At 34.9% G+C, this 20,408-nt stretch overlaps 3 protein-coding genes and 1 pseudogene across 6 annotated transcripts; 3 read left to right on the top strand and 1 right to left on the bottom strand.

Moving 5' to 3' along the window:
- Window positions 1-4,690: 4,690 nt before the first annotated feature.
- On the top strand, window positions 4,691-8,206 carry LOC111794838 (putative pectate lyase 8). Its single transcript, XM_023677001.2, has 7 exons — window positions 4,691-4,909; window positions 5,027-5,080; window positions 5,576-5,635; window positions 6,482-7,124; window positions 7,196-7,299; window positions 7,438-7,576; window positions 7,692-8,206. The coding sequence occupies exons 1-7, from the start codon at window positions 4,827-4,829 to the stop codon at window positions 7,911-7,913; spliced, it is 1,305 nt and encodes a 434-aa protein (XP_023532769.2). The 5' UTR covers window positions 4,691-4,826; the 3' UTR covers window positions 7,914-8,206.
- Window positions 7,361-11,761, bottom strand: LOC111794841 (uncharacterized). Of its 4 annotated transcripts, XR_015420981.1 has the most exons (6): window positions 11,400-11,761; window positions 10,280-10,341; window positions 10,052-10,156; window positions 9,794-9,948; window positions 7,712-7,883; window positions 7,361-7,604 (listed from the first exon to the last, which is right to left on the bottom strand). XR_015420981.1 is itself a non-coding variant. In XM_023677004.2 (5 exons), the coding sequence occupies exons 1-4, from the start codon at window positions 11,620-11,622 to the stop codon at window positions 9,805-9,807; spliced, it is 534 nt and encodes a 177-aa protein (XP_023532772.2). In that variant the 5' UTR covers window positions 11,623-11,761; the 3' UTR covers window positions 7,361-7,604; window positions 9,794-9,804. The 4 variants fall into 4 exon arrangements, 3 of the variants coding, with proteins under 3 accessions (XP_023532772.2, XP_023532771.2, XP_086979743.1); XM_023677004.2 differs by lacking the exon at window positions 7,712-7,883; XM_023677003.2 differs by lacking the exons at window positions 7,361-7,604; window positions 7,712-7,883 and adding an exon at window positions 8,284-8,621.
- On the top strand, window positions 11,738-12,934 carry LOC111794954 (uncharacterized). Its single transcript, XM_023677170.2, has 2 exons — window positions 11,738-11,875; window positions 12,048-12,934. The coding sequence occupies exons 1-2, from the start codon at window positions 11,869-11,871 to the stop codon at window positions 12,569-12,571; spliced, it is 531 nt and encodes a 176-aa protein (XP_023532938.2). The 5' UTR covers window positions 11,738-11,868; the 3' UTR covers window positions 12,572-12,934.
- Window positions 12,935-13,204: 270 nt separating this feature from the next.
- Window positions 13,205-13,633, top strand: LOC111794953 (S-protein homolog 1 pseudogene; annotated as a pseudogene).
- The last annotated feature ends 6,775 nt before the right edge of the window (window positions 13,634-20,408 follow it).

Genomic DNA, 20,408 nt, shown 5'->3' with positions numbered 1-20,408 from the left:
TGTTTTTGTTGTTGGGTCGGAAATTTCTATTTTGTTTTAACTTTCGAGGTTGATTCAAGAAAAATGCACGAACCCGTAAATTTTTCTCTTTTTAAATGTGACGAAACGAGCTAGGGAGAAATCATTGTAGGCATGTCTCCTACGCTCTTGCACCATGTCCCTTTTAGATAATACGACTTTCATGATATGCAAAATAGCTAAGTGAATGATAGCTATTCGATAGTGAAGATGTGCTCGAGACTCTAAGAGAAAGCAAATGCTTTTTTTTTTTTTTTTTTTCTTCTAGTCAAAACACTCCAAATTCAAAATTCAAAATATTTTAACATATTAGTTTTTATTTTTTATTAAGATGAAAATTTAAACTATACTTAATTTTTAGGAATAAATAAATATTTTTTAAAGCTAATAAATATTATAAATTTAATAATTTTAATATGAGGATCAATTGGGCCTCTTATTGGACACATTGAGAGGTTGGGCCACTTTTTTATTTTGTTTTAACCTTCGAGCCCATAACCAAGAAAATGGGTTCCATTGTAGCCCAAATAGCTCATTTGGGCCATTGGAGTGAATGCTAAAAAAAGCCCATTTCTTTTTGTCTTTGGGCTTAATCCAAGGCCCACTTCTCTCCCCTATTATATTTTAATTCAAGATATCAACACTTTTAATTAATTTATACTTTATAAAAATATTCTACAAGCTCAACATTTTCACTTTTTTCCTTTGCACATTTGGCACCATATATAATTTAAATTTATTCAACGAAAAATGATCTGCCACATCGTATTAGGTCATGTGCTTGAAAAGCTTTCAAATAGGTCAGGAATTGATAACGAGAAGAGTCGAGCACCCCATGTTCAATTTAACACGTGGCTCAATGACAAACCAAGTTAACCCATGTGTTCTATATTGTTGAGTAGAGACTAATGGTATGACAAAAAATTCTCCCTAACGGGACATAGTCTAAATACCAACTTAAACAGCAGAACGTGTGTTGGACACAGCAATAAACTAGTGTGCATTCTCAGTGTAAGTTTTACCTTGACTTGCTCAACTTATTCTCACGTGAAAAAACGTCAGGTATAGCTGTAGATGTCAGGTACATCCTTAAGATATTCGACCATTTCACTAATTATCAATTTCCTATTTATTTTATTTAACAAATAGTTATTAATAATTATTATTATATTACCCTTACCATGTTTGACTAATTTGAAACAATGTCAACAACTTACGTACATTTTTATCAATTCAGATTAAAATTATTAATTAATTTAAACCCCAAATTTCGCAGTGCCGCCCGCAGCCAATCAGTTGACCGAATTCATTTTCTTCATTATATTATTATTATTATTAAAATTAGTTATTTTACTTTTGTTTAATTTATGAATAAATAATTTATAATTCCTTCACAATTTATTACTATCTTTTCCAACTTTGACCCTTAAATTTTAATAATTTATAATGTATTTAAAATTATTTGTCACTGACTATTCTAAAATTTTTACATTGAAGGCATTAATAAAATTTAATATAAAATATTTCCGCCAAAATACATATAAAAAAAACGCTCACAACCTTCACGTAGAAACAACGGTAGAATTTATTTGAGGAAGAAATATATAAAGAGAGATATTTCTATAACCCGACCGACTTGGACTAAGACTCCACGAATCAAGTCATATACGGAGGATGCCTTTCTTAGGTCATTTTTTCCAGGTCAAACCAAGCCCCGATCCACTCAACTAGGTTTAGCATTTTTTGATTTTATAAATAATAATAATAACAACAATAATCCACGTATAGAATATGTGTAATATTGTCTTAATTAAACGCCCCAATTATAATCCAATCACTATCCGTATTTAATAAAGTACAATTTTATAGAAAAATGAAATTAATTAGACACGTATAATAATGCATGGTTTAATAAAATAATTATTAATATAAAGTTTTAATTTGGATGGCGGTCGGTCCATGTGAAAATTATTTGTAACAACAGTGAGATAAGGCCACAAGATTCCTTTGTCACATGCTCTTACTTAGTGCTTCCTTGCATCCCTTCACGTAATCAAGATTCTTATAACATAAATATTTCCATAATTATTTTATAATATATACTATTTTTATCGTTTAAATTATTAATTTCGACCTTCACCGTATTAAAACATGGTCGTTAATTATATTCTCTTCATCGACGAATTAAGCTATTCTCGTACAAACTTCATTTTGAAATCAAGAGTCCATAAACAACGATCTATACGTGTATACAACAAATATGGTTCGCTTTAGCCCATTTACAAATGATATCAAAACCTGATATCGAACGTTGGATCCTAAGAGGTGGATTGTGAGATCGAACGAAACATTTATTACAAGGATGTGGAAACCTCTCTCTAATAAATGCGTTACTGTGAGGTTGACAGAGATAAATAACTATTCAAAGTGAACATACCAGTGGGTTTGGACTGTTGCATTAAGTTACGAAAAAATATCATTTTTATTTAATTTGCATGCTTTAATTTTTAATTATTTATTTTCGAATATATTTCAATTACCGTGAAATTATATTTTTAAAATTAAATGATATATTTTTTATTTTGTAAAATTGAGTATTTTTTTTTTTTTAGTTTATAGAAAAAAAAAATTTATTTTATAATAATAATTTTATATTATAAAAAAAAAAAAGAGAAATTAAATCCGTTTCTATTATTTAGAGAAGACAACAATAAAGTTGACCCATGCATTATCTTATAAAGTTTGGACACATCACATTTTGTGTTTGTTTCTATATACTTCAATAATCATGCATATATCTTTTAATATATGATAGACAATGCTACCACATCTCTATCAATTTCCATATAATTATTAATTTTATTTTAATATTTTAATCAAATTAATATAATATCAAATTTTATTATATGGTTTGGAGTTCATTTTAAAACGTGGTCGTGCTGGCATTTCAAATCCTAAAACGACGTCGTCTGCCGAAACTTTGTTTATTTATCATATTTATAAGGGGCGTACGGATCCGACTGAAAAAAAACCGGGGGACCGAACCGGTTTTGGGGACACTTGTCTGTGAAGGACCGCTAGATCTATGATATGAACAGTTCGGTGATTTCACCAGAAATTCGGTTACTTTTCAACATCGTTCACGTGGACACGTTGCGCGAAAACATGGCGAGTGGGTAGTACTTTCCAAACTGTGCGCGTGAATTATTGATAGTTCGGAATAAGAATTTAATATTCTGACGTGGCAGAGGGGATGGTCCTAGGGGGATGTGGTGGTCAAGCGCTTTAAAGGTGGCCGAGGTGTCAGACCAGCGAGGGGTGGGCCATGTACCGACAGACGTGACACGTAAGCAAGGTAAAAAAAGGAAAATAGTTTTTTTTTTTTTTTTTTTTTTTAAAGTTAGTTAGCGACGGTTTCTATGGGAATCGCGGAAGTTAGTAGTACGATGAACTGGAGTTCGAGGCCCAAAAATGGTAAAAAAATAATAAATGAAGATTTTTATCCCAATAATTCAATTTTTATTCTTAAATTAATTGATTTTTTAGTTAATAATATTATTTTTTATTTATTGTTGAACTGTTTTAGCTTAATTAAATTATAAACAAATTTGCGGGTGAAAATAAATTTGTCTATTTTGACAAGCAACAAATATTTGAAAATTCAATGATAATAATTTTTTCAATTAATTGATTCAATTATTTATGCATTTAATGCATTTAAATAATCGTATAATTTTTTTTTTTATAAAATTAAATACTTTGAAATTTATTAGCGGCAGCTAAAATAAACACATATTCAAATAAATACCTCACAATGCCACTTTATTTATTTATTTTATTTTATTTTTATCTATTTAAAAGATTAGACGAGAAAAAATAAATAGTTAAATATTATAATTTTTTGAAAAATATAATAAATAAGCGGGAAAAATTTTAGAGTTTCATTAAAAATATTTGATAGTAATAAGCCAAATTTTATAAAAAAACATCACATGAATTTATATAATAAAATAAGTAATAAACCATAGAAAAGTAAATTAAATAAAATAATTAATGAATGTGTTTAATTATGTAAAACATCAAATCTAACAATTGTACGAAACACTAAGACAACAAATCTAGTCACTCATGTTCGATGTTACAAACCTTAAACTCAACAACCACAAAATAGAGGAAAAGACCGCACAAAACATCGTTTTTGTGTAAATTTTTCGTCCCTGTTACAATATCCATGAACTCGAGGTTGAACGTCTTTTTACTTTGTTCTAGTAGTTTTTTCTTGGTCTCAATCGTACATTCTCTAAAACAACAGATAAAGTGATGAATTTATGAAACATTATGCAGCAGCATCGAAAACATTAGAGACACTGTTCATGACATTTCGGAATGTGATTCATGTAATTATTAAACATAATTCATGCACGTATTTAATACCTTACTAATTTATTTTCGAACTAATGAATCTTTTGTAATTTACATCTACCTTTAAATTTTAAATATTCACAATTTACCTTTTTTTTTTTTTTTTTTTTTTTTAATTTTAAAATAATAATAATAAAAAAAACGTTTTCTTGAAGGCGGGGTAATAGTACTGGGACTGCACGAGAAAATAAAAGAAAAAGAAAAAGAAATTAGAAAAGTTTATAAGGGCGAGTATAAAAGGAGATGCTCCAACCCAGTTTTGCTTCCCATTCAATTCGTTCTCTTCCCTTCCCTTTCCTTTTCCCATTTCATAACCACTCGCATTTAACGCTCTTACTCAACACATAGCCACTTCGAAAATTTGCAGAGAGAAACAAAGATCAACAATGGCGGTTTCTCTCAGACTACACTTTTCGATGGCTTCTTCATTGCTCTTTCTTCTTCTCCACATCCTCTTCGTTCATTCAAGGTAAATCGCGTCGATTCTCTACGATTTCTGAATATAATCTCATCGCCGTTGGCTGCCGGTGTCTCGTTTGAGTGATTTTGATTGTTCTCATTTTTTATTTCTTCACATTGTTGATAGTTTTGCTGGAGATGAGAGATTGCAGAGCTTCAATTCTTCATCAATGGCGGACTGGTCAGTATCGGAACCGAAGCGTTTTTTTTCTTTCTTTTCCGTGGGAGGGAGGGGAGAGAGATCTATTCTGATCGTCTAACGCGTAATTTAGTCCGTCAGATGTATCAAACGGTTCAGAGAAAGGGATTTTTTAGATCTGATCTGGAAAATCTGAGCCGTTTGTTCATTTTACTCTCTGTATTACTTACTTTCTTTGACTCTTCATTTGATCAATTTGCACTTCAACATTCCACCCAAATTTTGGACTTTTTGGTCAATGGCTATTCTCAATTCCACGTGTACAAGTTTTTCCCCAAATTTTTAATCAAATTCCTCAAGAAAAGGAGGAAAAAAAAAAAAAAAAAAGCAGGAAAGCTGAAAATATGAAATATTAAATCATTGGAGCAGCCTTCCACCGGCCAGGAGCTTAAAATTATTATTAATTTTTTTATGTTTTATTTATATGATTAAATGTTCCAATTCATTTAAATATATTTTTTTAATTGAAATTTTCAGGAATGTTAAGAACGAGCATGCTGTTGATAATCCAGAGGAAATTGCATCAATGGTCGATTCGTAAGATTCCCGTCTCTTTCCTCATTTATTTATGATCCCAAATGAAAAATTAATTATAATATATAGTGGAATTTAATAATAATAGAAAAAGATTTATAAGTATTTATTATTGGTTTCATTATTTAGTTTTGGGTAGGATTTTATTAGTATTGAAATTTATAATATGATTCGTGGGGGCCCAACCATCACGTTCTTTGCTACTGAAATTTCAATCTCTTTCACATATGCCCATGTGGCCAGATCCACCTGTCTCGCTCATAATTTAATTCTTGTCTCTTCCCTTATCCAAAATTTGCAAAATAGATTTTTATTAACAGGGTAATATTGTCGGTCACATCGTACCCACCTTTCCAATAATAGATTCTAACTCGAACATAATTCACTTAAGTTTCTTATAAAATTTGGGATTTAATCGAAAAAGATCATAAGGATATTTTGAATCTGGTTTTTTGATAATGGGTTGAATTTATTGTGGCAAATCATGCAGGCGGCAGAAGTATAGTAATGAGTAAATGAAACTACATTTTTCATTTAAAACACCCACACCGACAGACCAAATTTTTGCTCTGTTTCATCTTTTGCATTCAATTTTCGCAGCAAAATTGACAGCTTTTTTTTTTTTTTTTTTGCAATAAATGACCCCAGTTTCCCGTAAGATCTGTATCCACCACTCATTGAATTATGTTGATGTGTAATGCTTGTGTGCTTACTAGTTAATCTTTAAGCTATATTTATGTTGGTGAAGTTTAATGATTATTAATTCATATGGGGTTCACAGATAAAGATTTAAGTTCATAGAAATAGTTGATGTAGTTATTGATTTACTTGCATTTGGAAATTTCTCAGGAGCATTCGCAACAGCACAGAGAGGAGGAATTTAGGGTTCTTCTCTTGCGGAACAGGAAACCCAATTGATGATTGTTGGCGATGCGACCCACGTTGGCAACTTCGCCGCAAGCACCTAGCAAATTGCGGCATTGGGTTCGGTCGCAACGCTGTCGGTGGCCGCGATGGGAGATACTATGTCGTTTCAGATCCTGGCGATGACGATCCTGTCAATCCCAGACCAGGAACTCTTCGCCATGCCGTGATTCAAGACAGGCCATTGTGGATTGTGTTCAAAAGAGATATGGTCATCACTCTAAAGCAAGAACTCATCATGAACAGCTTCAAAACAATCGATGGCCGTGGTGCTAATGTCCACATTGCTTATGGCGCTTGCATTACAATCCAATTCGTAACCAATGTCATTATTCATGGTCTGCATATTCATGACTGCAAGCCAACGGGTAACGCCATGGTTCGAAGCTCCCCTAGTCATTATGGATGGAGGACAATGGCGGATGGGGACGGGGTTTCTATTTTTGGGTCGAGTCATATTTGGATTGACCATAACTCTCTTTCTAGCTGTGCTGATGGGCTCATCGACGCTGTGATGGGATCAACTGCCATTACCATTTCTAACAATTACTTCACCCACCACAATGAGGTAAAGATTCTCCTCTTATCCGATGATCCAATCAACTTGGTTTGGGATTAACTGAGAATGTTGCATAACAGGTGATACTTTTGGGACACAGTGACTCATATGTAAGAGACAAGCAAATGCAAGTGACCATTGCTTATAACCATTTTGGTGAAGGTCTCATCCAAAGAATGCCAAGGTAGCGTCATTGCTCATTTATTAGATACTCAAAAAATGAAGGATGAGTACTCACGGAAAGCTGGAAAATTTCACTATTCATTCTGAATCCAAAGCTGAAAAAAATTAACTGTTTGGACCCAATCATTTAATGTTGCAGGTGTAGACATGGGTATTTCCATGTAGTAAACAATGACTACACTCATTGGGTAATGTATGCCATCGGTGGAAGTGCTGATCCCACCATTAATAGCCAAGGCAACAGATATCTTGCCCCTGCCAACCCTTTTGCCAAAGAGGTATCATTCCTCTCTCTAGATCTCAAACCTGTTTGAAACAGTAAAGAAATACAGATCAATAAAATGGTTATAACTCAAGCAATGCCTGATTAGTTCTAATGGCTAATGTATGAAGGTCACTAAGAGAGTTGATACGTGGAATGGTGAATGGAAGCACTGGAATTGGAGATCAGAGGGAGATCTTTTGCTAAATGGAGCCTATTTCACTCCATCAGGAGCTGGGGCAGCAGCCAGTTATGCAAGAGCTTCAAGCTTAGGAGCCAAATCCTCTTCCTTGGTGGGCACCATTACTTCAACTGCAGGTGCCCTTTCTTGTCGCAGGGGATACCGTTGTTAATTTCAAGTCACAGTTAAAGTAAGATATATAAAAAACGAAGAAGAAAGAATCTAAACACTTAAAAGGAAGAAAAAAAAAATTTACTCATTTTTTCTTCCCTATTATTGTTATAGTTATAGCATTATCTCAATGAGTTTGAGCCATCCCTTCTGTTTACAACCGCCCCACCACCACCACCACCACCGCCACCTCCACCGCCACCGCCACCTTGTACTTGTCCCAATCAAGAATTGGAAACTGTACATTTTTCTTCGGTTACCATGTTAATGCCAAATGTTGTAATATCCATATCATTCTATCTTCTCTCATTGATCCTATAACTTGATCCTATAACTTGAATTAGGAAATGTTATGAGCTAAAGTGATAGACTTGTCCTTAATCCACATCAAGATTCTTTCTCAAACCAAAATTTTAAAAAACTCAAGAAAAAACAGCATAAAATCTTCAAACTAAACCTGAAATGAAGATTTTCCCTCAATAATTCGTGAACAGATGATAAAAGCTGTATTATGGACACATAGTGTTAGAGAGGGCCTATAGTGTCATGTGTCCGTTTCTTATACCTACAAAACAAAGCCATTCTTCTTGCCAACTAGTTTGTTTAAACCACCCATGTTGCAATTATGAGCTTTACTTGAGTTGTCATTTTTTGCCCATGTGAACTTAGAAGAGGCACTGAACTATAGCTGTACCATGGCCTCATCATTCTGTATAATGAATGAAAGGAAAGGAATCAGGAAGATAAGATATTTTGCAACCTAATAAGTTGTGCAAGTTATCTAATCATCACCTTTAAATACTTTATAATCCATTACAGGACAAAGTAGCTTGGAATAATATTAATATATGCAATAGATGGCATATTTTCTTCTCTAGGAGTGCAAGTTTAGTTCTTGGATGGTGTATATAGGAAGTCTAAGATTGAGAGCCTCAAAGTAAGGCTTCACATGAGCTACAGAAACACAAGCTTTATTACAAGGGAGATTCTGTCTTGCAACTATGATTGAGCCTTTACTCAAATATGCCAATGACATTGATAGGGAAAGATAACTTACATGCTCACATGCCCTTCTAGAGGGCTGTGTCCAAACTGAGCAACTCCTAACTCGTCTCTTGTACCTATTTTGTCTTAATGCTAGCGGTATTACAGAAGAGGGTCCCTCGTCCCTACTTCATGCAAAACCTTAGTGTGAGATCTCATATCGATTGGAGAGGGGAACAAGTGCCAGCGAGGACGCTGGTTGGGGTGGATTGTGAAATCCACATCAGTTGGAGAGGAGAACGAAACAATCTTTATAAGGGTGTGGAAACCTCTCTCTAACAAACGAGTTTTAAAACCTTGAGGGAAAGTCTGAAAGGGACAATATCTACTAGCGGTGGGCTTGGGCTGTTATGCTCAGATTCTTCCCTATGGGCACAGTTATGATATAGAGCTAACTCGTACTTCAAATAACAAGGCTACAACTAAGGCGAAAGAACCTTCTTTGGAACAGATTTACAACAAGGGATAGCTTAATCATGAATCAAAGATGCATAGGAACAGCACATATAGACTTCAGCAACTGTATTGAAGATAAATCTAAATCTTCACTAAGCATATCATTGGATAGAGTTCAAACATTTGATATCTGGATCATTGCCTCAGCACAATTGGTCATGGTGCATGACCCAGAAAACTATAGCTTTGCATCTTAATCATACAGAGAGCAGTGCGTTCGATATACTCGTACACCTCAAATTCATGGTATTTACAACCTTCAGTAGTATAAAATACCAGCACATAACTACTCTTGCACGGTCAAGCGACCTCAAAAATGTATACAGCCTACAAAGCTGAAAATCGTTTCGATTTTGAAGTAATTTATGGGGAATGGCTTACCGCAAGTAACACTATTTGTACTTCTCCATTATTTTTCTGGCTTCTTCAAGAGTCTCCTCTGTGGAGGCTGTGGAGGAGGCAGAGCCTCCACCTCCTCTTGGCCCTTCATCTTTATTCAAAGCTATAAAGGTGAAATAAATTGCTCCCACCATAGCCTGCATCCATACAAGTCTTTGTTCAGTAAGCTTGTGCTAGATATCGTCCAATACAATAGTTATAGAACAAGTGGACCGTGAGGACCATGAGGATGTAATATACCAGCACAAATGCGGCTGTAGATAGGACTGACTTGAGCAAAAAGAGTCCAATAGATAATGCAGCTATTGCAACAGATATCCTTGCTACTGGCCTTGGTACAGAGTTCTGAAAACAAGGCCACAAACCCACAATTAGATCCTTTTCTTCTTGGCATTGAAAAACTATCCCCATTTGATCTTGAATGAACTCAAGTTAGCTCTAAAAGGGGAAGATTTTAGAGGAACTCACAGGCACCAGGTCTGTTCCTGCCTCAATCCCATCCTTTCCAACCTTCCAAACTGTCTGAAAAACTGTTCATAGAATTTGCCAAGAGAATTAAGACTTCACCGTGTCATTGTAAAGCAAAACAATGAGGTACAGTCCAAGTCTACCGCTAACAGATATTGTCCATTACGTATCACTGTTAGCCTCATGGTTTTAAAACGCGTTCACTACGGAGAGGTTTCCACACTCTTAATAGGAATGTTCGTTCCCCTCTCCAACCGATGTGAAATCTGACAATCCACCCTCCTTGGGAGTCTAGCATCCTCGCTGGCACACCATCCGGTGATTGGCTTTGATACCATTTGTAACAGTCTAAGCCCATCATTAGTAGATATTGTCCGTTTTGGCCCATTACATATCGCCGTCAGCCTCACAGTTTTAAAACGTGTCTACTAGAGAGAGGTTTCCACACCCTTAATAGGAATGTTTTTTGTTCCCCTCTCCAACCGATGTGGAATCTCACAATCCACCCTCCTTGGGGTCCCAGCGTCCTCGCTGGCACACCGTCCGGTGACTGGCTCTGATACCATTTGTAACAGTCCAACCCCACCGCTAGTAGATATTGTCCGTTTTGGCCCATTACATATCGCCGTTAGCCTCACAGTTTTAAAACGTGTCTACTAAAGAGAGGTTTCCACACCCTTAATAAGAATGTTTCGTTCCCCTCCCGATGTGGAATCTCACAATCCACCCTCCTTGGAGGCCAGCGTCTTGTTGGCACACCGCCCAATGAAGGACTTTGATACCATTTATAACAGCCTAAACCTACCACCAACAGATATTGTTCGCATTGACCCATTACGTATCGCTGTCAGTCTCACGATTTTAAAACACGTCTACTAGGGAGAGGTTTCCACGCCCTTCTTATAAGGAATGTTTCGTTCCCCTCTCCAACCAAACAACCCGTTAACAAATGATGACCAAATATGTTTGGGTTTCTTTTTTCAATAATCAAAGATGAAATTAGAAACACTAACCAAACAAAACTTGTTAAATCATGTCCATATGACCTCTAAATTACTCTAAATTATCAAATTACAGATTTGAATTCTAAATATTCAGATGTATAAAACCATAAACTAACCTCTCAAGAAATTGTTCTGTGCAGCATATACAACAGGGAAAGAATCAGAGCTTCGAGTTCTAAGCTTCCCAATTCGTGAATTCGAGAGGAAAGATTGTTTTCGGAGCTTCAACGAATTCAAAGGAAGGAACTGCGAATGGGCGAAAATGGTTGAATTTCTATGGCGTTCTAATGGGTGCGATGAAATTGAAGGTAAATTGTGAAATAGACACGAAGAAGCCATTTGAATAAATCAGATACACCGAGTCGATGGCGAAATTGGAGAGATGAACGAAGCAGGTGAGGCTTCGCGCGATGGACAAAGAACAACACGAATTTTCTCAGCCTCATAAAGGAAGATAGGGCCCACGCCGACGCCATGTTTGGGTTTTGGAGGCGTTTTTTGGGCCTCATCTTTGAAGGGCTGAGCCCAAATAACTTGAGAGTTAATACTCTCATGAGGTTCATGGCACTCATGATTTGAATCACGATGGATGGTATGTCACAGCAATAACTCAATCGGCTAGCTCATTCAATTTCCCTCAACAGTTCACCGTCTCCTTTTGTTCTTTAAAAAGCCACCAATTAGATCGTTTTTCCGTAAAGTGGCATTGAAAATGGCGAATGAGCTGATTTTGGTTATGGCTATGGCTATGGCTGCATTTGCAGGCTGTGTTACTGCAAGAACTGCCCCAAATGATGGGGCGAAAAGCGTCAGTGACCAAAAAAACTTCGTCAACTATGGTGGGGTTGGTGGCTTTTCTGGCATTGGTGACAGCGGACTCCCCTTTGGAGGGGCTGGGGGCGTTGTCGGGTTCGGCGGTGGCAGTGGCATTGGCGGACTTGGAGGGGGCGGTGGCATTGGTGGACTTGGAGGGGGCGGTGGCATTGGTGGACTTGGAGGGGGTGGTGGCTTAGGCGGGCTCGGTGGTGGCATTGGCGGACATGGAGGGGGTGGTGGCTTAGGCGGGCTCGGTGGTGGCATTGGCGGACATGGAGGGGGTGGTGGCTTAGGCGGGCTCGGTGGTGGCATTGGCGGACATGGAGGGGGTGGTGGCTTAGGCGGGCTCGGTGGTGGCATTGGCGGACATGGAGGGGGTGGTGGCTTAGGCGGGCTCGGCGGTGGCATTGGTGAATATGGTGGGGGCGGTATCGGAATTGGAGTTGGTGGAGGATTTGTTAAGATCCCTTAAGTGAACTTAGAGTTTTATAAATGTAGTTTGTAATGTTTGGAGTCCGTTTAGGTTCTTTTTTAAATAATAATTTGTGGAGAGATTCAAACCTATAATCTCTTTATCGAGTTCGTTTAGTGTTAGAAGAAACACAATGACACCTTTGTTCCATTGTCTTATTTACTATTTTGTTAGTCGAGGACGTGTGAAGCATATTTGGTAATACCCTTTTAGGAATTTTGTTACAATTTTATTAAAATTCCTATTTTGCCCTTTCGTGTTTCTTGATGGGACACAACTCTTCGAGTTGAGGTGCTCGTTCAGAAAAGTTCGTACTATAAAAATGGTTTCTCAACTCTTAGGATTCGATCTTTTAAGTTTAACCATCTGATAACAGATCTTACTGGTTCTGAGATATATTTAAAAATTAAAAATTTAAATTAAATAGGCATAATTTTTAATAGTTAATATTCATATATATCTATTTCATAACTCTTTAATAACACGTTACATGTTGACTGATTATAATTAATTATATTTAAGTTTATTAAATATGTATGGAGTTATTAATGGTGAAAATAGCTAATGGTTTCTTCATCTCTACAATATAAATAAGAAATTTGAGTTCATAAAGTTCCTCAAAAAGTAGTAGAAATGGCAACTATCAGATCTTGTTTGGCTTTACTTTTGGTGTTGGCGTTCGTAATGTCTGAATCGTGCTTTGCATATCGCTTTGATGCTTGGAGGATACGAGTATTTAACGACATGAGCCATGGAGAAACATTGAAGATTCACTGCAAATCTAAAGACGACGATTTGGGACGACAAACCCTTAAAGTTGGAAACAACCTCAAATGGGAATTTCGAGAGAATATATGGTTGACTACATTGTTTTGGTGCAACATAAACAGCCCATATGGTCATGCTGCTTTAGAAGTATTCAATTCTCGTGATCCTGTACTATACTTTCGGTGCCACGGGTATGTGTGCATTTGGTCGATAAGGGATGATGGAATCTACGTGAGAAATAGTTCTCAAAATAACAACTACGAGTTGATAGCTAAATGGGAGCCTGGTCGGTAGAATTTTCCTCGAACTATTTAAAAAAAAATATATAAATAATTACTGCTTGAGTTTATGTCATTCATAGCATAGCTCAATCCGTCAATAATAAATAAAATTTTACTTTTGTAAAAATGGTGGTTAACAAGTCTTATAGTGAATGGTTCATTTCTCGTTCTTCTCTACCATTTTGTAACAATCTAAGCCCACCCTTAGTGAGTTTGAGCTATTAAAATTTTTTGTTCTTATAAATGATATCAAAGCCAGATACTAGACGATGTGTTAGCGAGGACAAAACATTTCTTATAAAGATATAGAAACTTTTCTCTAAATACACGTTTTAAAACCATGAGGCTGACGTAATACCTAACATGTGTCAAAACAGACTATCCGCTAACGATGAGTTTGGGCTATTATAGACCTTCCTCTATTTTTACGTGTTAAAATATGTGGGGTGTAAGGTTTGAACCTTCCGCTACACCTTTTAAATTTTGATTTTGTTTTGATTGTCTCATTCATGTCTATTTTTCTTCGGGTTTAATGTGAATAAAAAATAAAAAATATCGCTAAAAGAACCATTTATAACTATGCCTTAATGTGCTCCACGGTGCAAATTAAGGAGAAAATATAAAAAATGTAAGAGTCTAATTTGTGTTTTCCTTTATTGTTTAATGAAAAATAACTGTTTTTCTATCTCCATAAAAATAGTAAATTAAAAAGTATTTAGTCTTTTGTTACGGATATTAACCTTAAATTACCTTCCCGAACAGAATTAAGAGCTTGTAAGACACTAATTTTTTTTTTCTTTTTTTTTTTTTTTGCTATATAATGAACCAAAACCCAAATGGTTAAACATCAACAAAAGAGCCTCGGGTATCTAAAGAAAAAATGAAGCCTCTAACCCGCTTTTGTTTTATCTTATTGTTTGCTTTGGAATCGAGCATTATTATTAACACATGTTTTGGAGGATCCAAGATACAAGCTGTAGAGAGCAAATGGCAAAAGATAGGAAGTAGATGGAAAGTGACTATTTACAATTTTCAAGGAAACTCAGTTTTAAATGTTCATTGCAAGTCAAAAGACGATGATTTGGGTGCACGTGTTTTGGAAAAGAAAGCCAATTTCGACTGGAGCTTCAAAATGAACTTTTGGCGAACGACTTTATTTTGGTGCAACTTTAATGGTGCGAATGGACACGCTTCATTTGATGTTTTTTGGCCGGAAAAAAGCTCTTGGCTTTCTGAACGATGCGACTATAAAAACTGCATTTGGGGAGCTTTTGATAGTGGACTTTACTTGCATAATATTCCTCGCCAGAATTATGAATTGATACACCATTGGAAAAAATGAGTAAAATCTCTGTCGCTCATTTTGCTCCCACAAAACCACATTTTTCTTTCCTTTTATGTTTGCTTACTTACACAGGTAGCAATTCAATCGAGTTGTTGCGTGTCTTTATAGACCTAGGATATTGTATGTTTTTGGGAGGAACGTTTTGGGATTTTAGAGTTCTTTTGATAATTTGGCTCGGACCCATGTCGAAGATTCGACTTTGGATTTGGCACTTAATGGTCCTAGCATTTCTATGACGATATGGTCATGTTACTTACTTATCGCTTTTAAGAGTGAAAATTATCTCCACATACCAACATGAGTCCTTCGAGCATGTCTTTTCCTCACTCACATGTTTGCTACGAACATTCTCAACAGATCTCCCAACATAAAATTGCTCCAAACAAAACACATTTAGTCTCGAAGTTCTTATGATTAAGCCACCAAAAAGAAAAATGCACCTTGCTGATAGTGTCAATTCTTTTTAAGCCTTTCTTAGTGCTCTGTACTCTCGATCACTTTCATTTGGATGTAATCTTGGTTTGTTCATATACTCTTTTTTTATTCCGGTATCACTCTACTCAAAACCCTTTTATTATCGAGGAATATTTGTGGTTTTAAACCGAAAATGGTAACAATTTAGAACGAAAAGAAAATATGTATAATTATTAGAAGTGGGAAAGTTAGGATCATAAAACGAATATATGCAAAGATCTTAGGCCAATTTTCCTTTAAAAAAATGATGGTCAATTGCAACTTTGTAATCTAAAGTCAGCCAACTCGCACAACAATTTTTTCGGTAAAAAATATCGTTAAAGATTACTTGTTGTTAAGAATGAATATCTCAACACTTGTGATGCTAAAAAAAAAAAAAACATGTTATGTCGGGAAATATGTCATCTAATGCTCACGATCTCTTGCAATGATTTCAAATTTGTTTGGGAGTTAGCGACATTTCAAACGGTATTAAAGGAGGATTATTATTATCATGCTCGAATACAGAGTTAAAGTACGGATGCAAAGTGTTGTTCTTCCAATAAATAAATTAACCTTTGATGTTATATCTTATTGTTTGCTTTAGAATCAAGCATTATTATTGACGCATGTTTTGCAGGAACCAAGATACAAGGGGTAGGGAGCAAATGGCAAGATGTAGGGAGCGAATGGAAAGTGACTATCTACAATTATCAAAGGAACTCGATTTTAAATGTTCATTGCAAGTCAAAAGACGATGATTTGGGCTCGCGCGTTTTGGAGACAGAAGCCCACTTCGACTGGATCTTCAAAATTAACTTTTGGCAAACGACTTTGTTTTGGTGCAACTTTAATAGTGTAAATGGATATAATTCATTTGAGGTTTTTTGGCTAGAGAAAAAGTTTTGGTTTTCTGAATGATGTGACTATTCGAACTGCATCTCGGCAGCTTTTGATGATGGATTTTACTTGAAAAATGTTCCTTTCAAGAAGTTTGAACGAGTACCCACTTGGAAAAAATGAACTAAAATCTCCCTCACTCATTTTGCTCGGTGTAACAATTCAATAGAGTTGTTGTGTGTCTTTGTAGACCAAAGATGTTTTAATTTTTTAAGTCTAATAAAAGTACGAGGAATCTTTTGGGATTTTAGAGTTCTTTTGATGTTGATAATTTTGTTGGGTTTCAAGTTTCTACTTGCAACTATCCATATCCAAGATTCGAAATCTGGATTTGGCACTTAATTCTCGCTTTCCAAGAGTGAAAACTATCTCCACAGACCAACGCGAGTTTGGGCTATTATAGATCTTCTTCTATTTTTGCGTGTTAAATTATGTGGGTCGTAAGGTTTGAACCTCCGGCTACACCTTTTAAATTTTGATTTTGTTTTGGTTGTCTCATTCTTTTTAATCATGTCTATTTTTCTTTGGGTTTAATGTGATATAAAAATGTAAGGAATCTAATTTGTGTTTTTCTTTATTGTTTAATGAAAAATAAATGTTTTTCCATCTCCAAAAAAAATAGCAAATTAAAAAAAATTTAGTTTTTGTATGAATATTAACCTTAAATTACCTTCCCAAATGGGATTAAGAGTTGGTCGGACACTAAGTTTTTGTTGACTATATAATGAACCAAAACCCAAATAGTTAAGCATCAACAAAAGAGTCTCTGATATCTAAAGAAAAAAATGAAGCCTCTAAACGGCTTTTGTTTTATCTTATTATTTGCTTTGGAATCGAGCATTATTATTAACACATGTTTTGCAGGATCCAAGATATCAGTCGTAGAGAGTAAACGGCAAAAGGCAGGAAGCAGATGGAAAGTGACTATTTACAATTTTCAAACAAACTCAGATTTAAATGTTCATTGCAAGTCAAAAGACGATGATTTGGGTGAACGCGTTTTGGAGAAGAAGGCCAATTTCGACTGGAGTTTCAAAATGAACATTTGGCAAACGACTTTATTTTGGTGTAACTTTAATGGTGCGAATGGACACGCTTCATTTGACGTTTTTTGGCCGGAGGAAAGCTCTTGGCTTTCTGAAAGATGTGACTATAAAAACTGCATTTGGGGAGCTTTTGATAGTGGACTTTACTTGCATAATATTCCTCGTCAGAAGTATGAATTGGTACACCATTGGAAAAAATAAAGTAAAATCTCCGCTCATTTTGCTCCCACAAAACCACATTTTTTCTTTTCTTTTATGTTTGATTGCTTACCCAGGTAGCAATTCAATAGAGTTGTTACGTATCTTAGGTCTTTTTTAAATGTAATGAAAGTGGGAGGAACATTTTGGGATTTTAGAGTTCTTTTGATAATTTAGTTGGGTTTCAAGTTTCTACTCGTAACGATCCATGTCCAAGATTCAAAATTTGGATTTGGCACTTAATGGTCCTAACATTTCTACGACGATATGTTCATGTTACTTACTCATCGCTTTTAAGACTGAAAATTATCTCCACATACCAACATGAGTCATTCCAGTACGTCTTTTCCTTACTCACATGTTTGCTACGAACATTCTCAAGAGCTCTCCCAACATAAAATTGGTCCAAACAAAACACATTTAGTCTCAAAGTTCTTATGATTAAGCCACCAAAAAGAAAAGTGCACCTTGCTGATATAGGTAGCAAGTGTCAATTACTTTTAAACCCTTCTTAGTCATCTATACTATGGATCACTTTCATTTGGATGTAATCTTGGTCTGTTCATATACTCTTTTTTACTCGGGTATCACTGTACTCAAAACCCTTTTATTATTGAGGAATATTTGTAGTTTTAAACCGAAAATGGTAACAATTTAGGACGAAAAGAAAATATGTATAATTATTGGAAATGAAAAGGTTAGGATCCTAAAAAGGATATATGCAAAGATCTGAGGTTAATTTTCCTTAAAAAAAAAAATGATGGTCAATTGCAACTTTCTAATCGGCCTGAAGCCAGCCAACTAGCACAACATTTTTTTCCATAAAAAATATCGTTAAAGATTACTTGTGATGCTCAAAAAAAAAAAAAAAAACATGTTGTGTCCCAAGATATGTCATCTTATGCTCACCGTCTCTTGAAGAAAATTTTGAAATACCTACTTGATTGAAAATATTAATGAGCTTAATTATTGATTCTTTAAGCGTGAAATAAGATTAAAAATCAAGCTTAAACCTCTATTAATAGTTTGAGTTCTCAATTATGTGAAAACTTTTAATATAAAAATGAGTAGATCCGAATAAAATATTGAAGTGGGTATCGAAGAATAAATTATAGACGATAACCTGAATAACAACTTTATTTTATTCTTCGATAACAACTTTAATATTTTATTCAGATGTTAATATTTTATTCAAATATAAAGCATAAAAATGATTTTATTTGAGTATTTTATACTTATTCACGTAACTATTATCTTACAAATGAAATATGAACTACACGGTAGAGGTCGATGAGTGCGCAAGCTGTGGGTCAAAAGGAGTCGTGATAAATCCAAGCCATAATTTAGACTTTTATATATTTTTTTTTTTGTAGTAACATATTGTGTATTACTATAATGTAAATAATGTCAATTTTAATTGAAATGTATATTGAAACATTTTTCTTAAATGCACTATTTGAAATGAATTAATATTAAATACTCGATTTAAACTTTTTTCTACCATATAATGTTTATTTGTTTTTCTAGCATTTAATGTGAAGAAAAAAAGGATAAATATCGTTAAAAAACCATTTATAACTCTACCTTAATGTGCTGAGTATGCCAATTAACCAGAAAATATAGAAAATGCAACCGTCTTTATTATTTAATGAATAATAATTGTTTTTCCATCTTCATAAAAAATAGCAAATTAAAAAAAATTGATATTTATAATTATGCAACACATATAGATATCAACCTCAAAACATTCATAGTATTTAGTCTTTTGCATGAATATTAACCTTAAATTACCTTCCCGAACAGGATTAAAAGCTTGTTCGACACTAAGTTTTTTTGGTTATATAATGAACCAAAACTCAAATGGTTAAGCATTAACAAAAGAGTCTTGAGTATCTCAGAGAAAAATGAAGCCTCTAACCAGCTTCTGTTATATCTTATTGTTTGCTTTGGAATCAAGTATTATTATTGATGCATGTTTTGCAGGAACCAAGATACAAAGGGTAGGGAGCAAATGGCAAGATGCAGGGAGCGAATGGAAAGTGACTATTTACAATTACCAAAGGAACTCGGTTTTAAATGTTCATTGCAAATCAAAAGACGACAATTTGGGCGCGCGCGTTTTGGAGACGGAAGCCCACTTCGACTGGAGCTTCAAAATAAACTTTTGGCAAACGACTTTGTTTTGGTGCAACTTTAATAGTGTGAATGGATATAATTCATTTGAGGTTTTTTGGCCAGAGAAAAAGTTTTGGCTTTCTGAACGATGTGACTATTCGAACTGCATCTGGGCAGCTTTTGATGATGGATTTTACTTGAAAAATGTTCCTTTCAAGAAGTTTGAACGGGTACACACTTGGAAAAAATGAAGTAAAATCTCCCTCATTCATTTCGCTCCCACAAAACCTACTTTTTTTTTTTCTTTTTACTTTTGATTGCTTACACCCGAAACAATTCAATAGGGTTGTTATGTGTCCTTATAGACCTACGATGTTGTATTTTTTTAGTCTAATAAAAACGGGAGGAATCTTTTGGGATTTTAGAGTTCTTTTGATGTTGATAATTTTGTTGGGTTTCAAGTTTCTACTTGTAACGATCCATATCCAAGATTCGAAGTCTGGATTTGGCACTTAATGGCCCTAGCATTTTCGTGACGATATGGTCATTGGATTTTAGAGTACTTTTGAGTTGGATTGATTGAATTTTTTGGATTATCGAATTTTTTGACCACTTCCTATCAATACTGGTTACTCTTTCCACTTAGGATCACTTTTTCTAACTTTAGTTAGACAACGAGGAATAATGAATTTTGATAGAACCCTATAACAAGATCGAATGAGCTTGTAGAG

The sequence above is a fragment of the Cucurbita pepo genome, chromosome 5 (genome assembly GCF_057944985.1).
Source record: "Cucurbita pepo subsp. pepo isolate OVF chromosome 5, ASM5794498v1, whole genome shotgun sequence".
NCBI classification, from domain to species: Eukaryota; Viridiplantae; Streptophyta; class Magnoliopsida; order Cucurbitales; family Cucurbitaceae; genus Cucurbita; species Cucurbita pepo.
The sequence above is the reverse complement of the archived record's forward strand: the minus strand, read 5'-3'. Positions and strand labels throughout refer to the sequence as shown.

What these genes read in the sequence shown, in the direction of transcription:
- LOC111794838 (XM_023677001.2), top strand. Translation starts at nt 4,827, where the DNA reads ATGGCGGTTTCTCTCAGACTACACTTTTCGATGGCTTCTTCATTGCTC. An exon ending in ACTTCACCCACCACAATGAG is followed by an intron (nt 7,125 to 7,195) that starts GTAAAGATTCTC and finishes GTTGCATAACAG; the next exon opens with GTGATACTTTTGGGACACAG. An exon ending in CCAACCCTTTTGCCAAAGAG is followed by an intron (nt 7,577 to 7,691) that starts GTATCATTCCTC and finishes TAATGTATGAAG; the next exon opens with GTCACTAAGAGAGTTGATAC.
- LOC111794841 (XM_023677004.2), bottom strand. Translation starts at nt 11,622, where the DNA reads ATGGCTTCTTCGTGTCTATTTCACAATTTACCTTCAATTTCATCGCAC. An exon ending in CAGGAACAGACCTGGTGCCT is followed by an intron (nt 10,157 to 10,279) that starts GTGAGTTCCTCT and finishes CCTTGTTTTCAG; the next exon opens with AACTCTGTACCAAGGCCAGT. An exon ending in CTACAGCCGCATTTGTGCTG is followed by an intron (nt 9,949 to 10,051) that starts GTATATTACATC and finishes GTATGGATGCAG; the next exon opens with GCTATGGTGGGAGCAATTTA.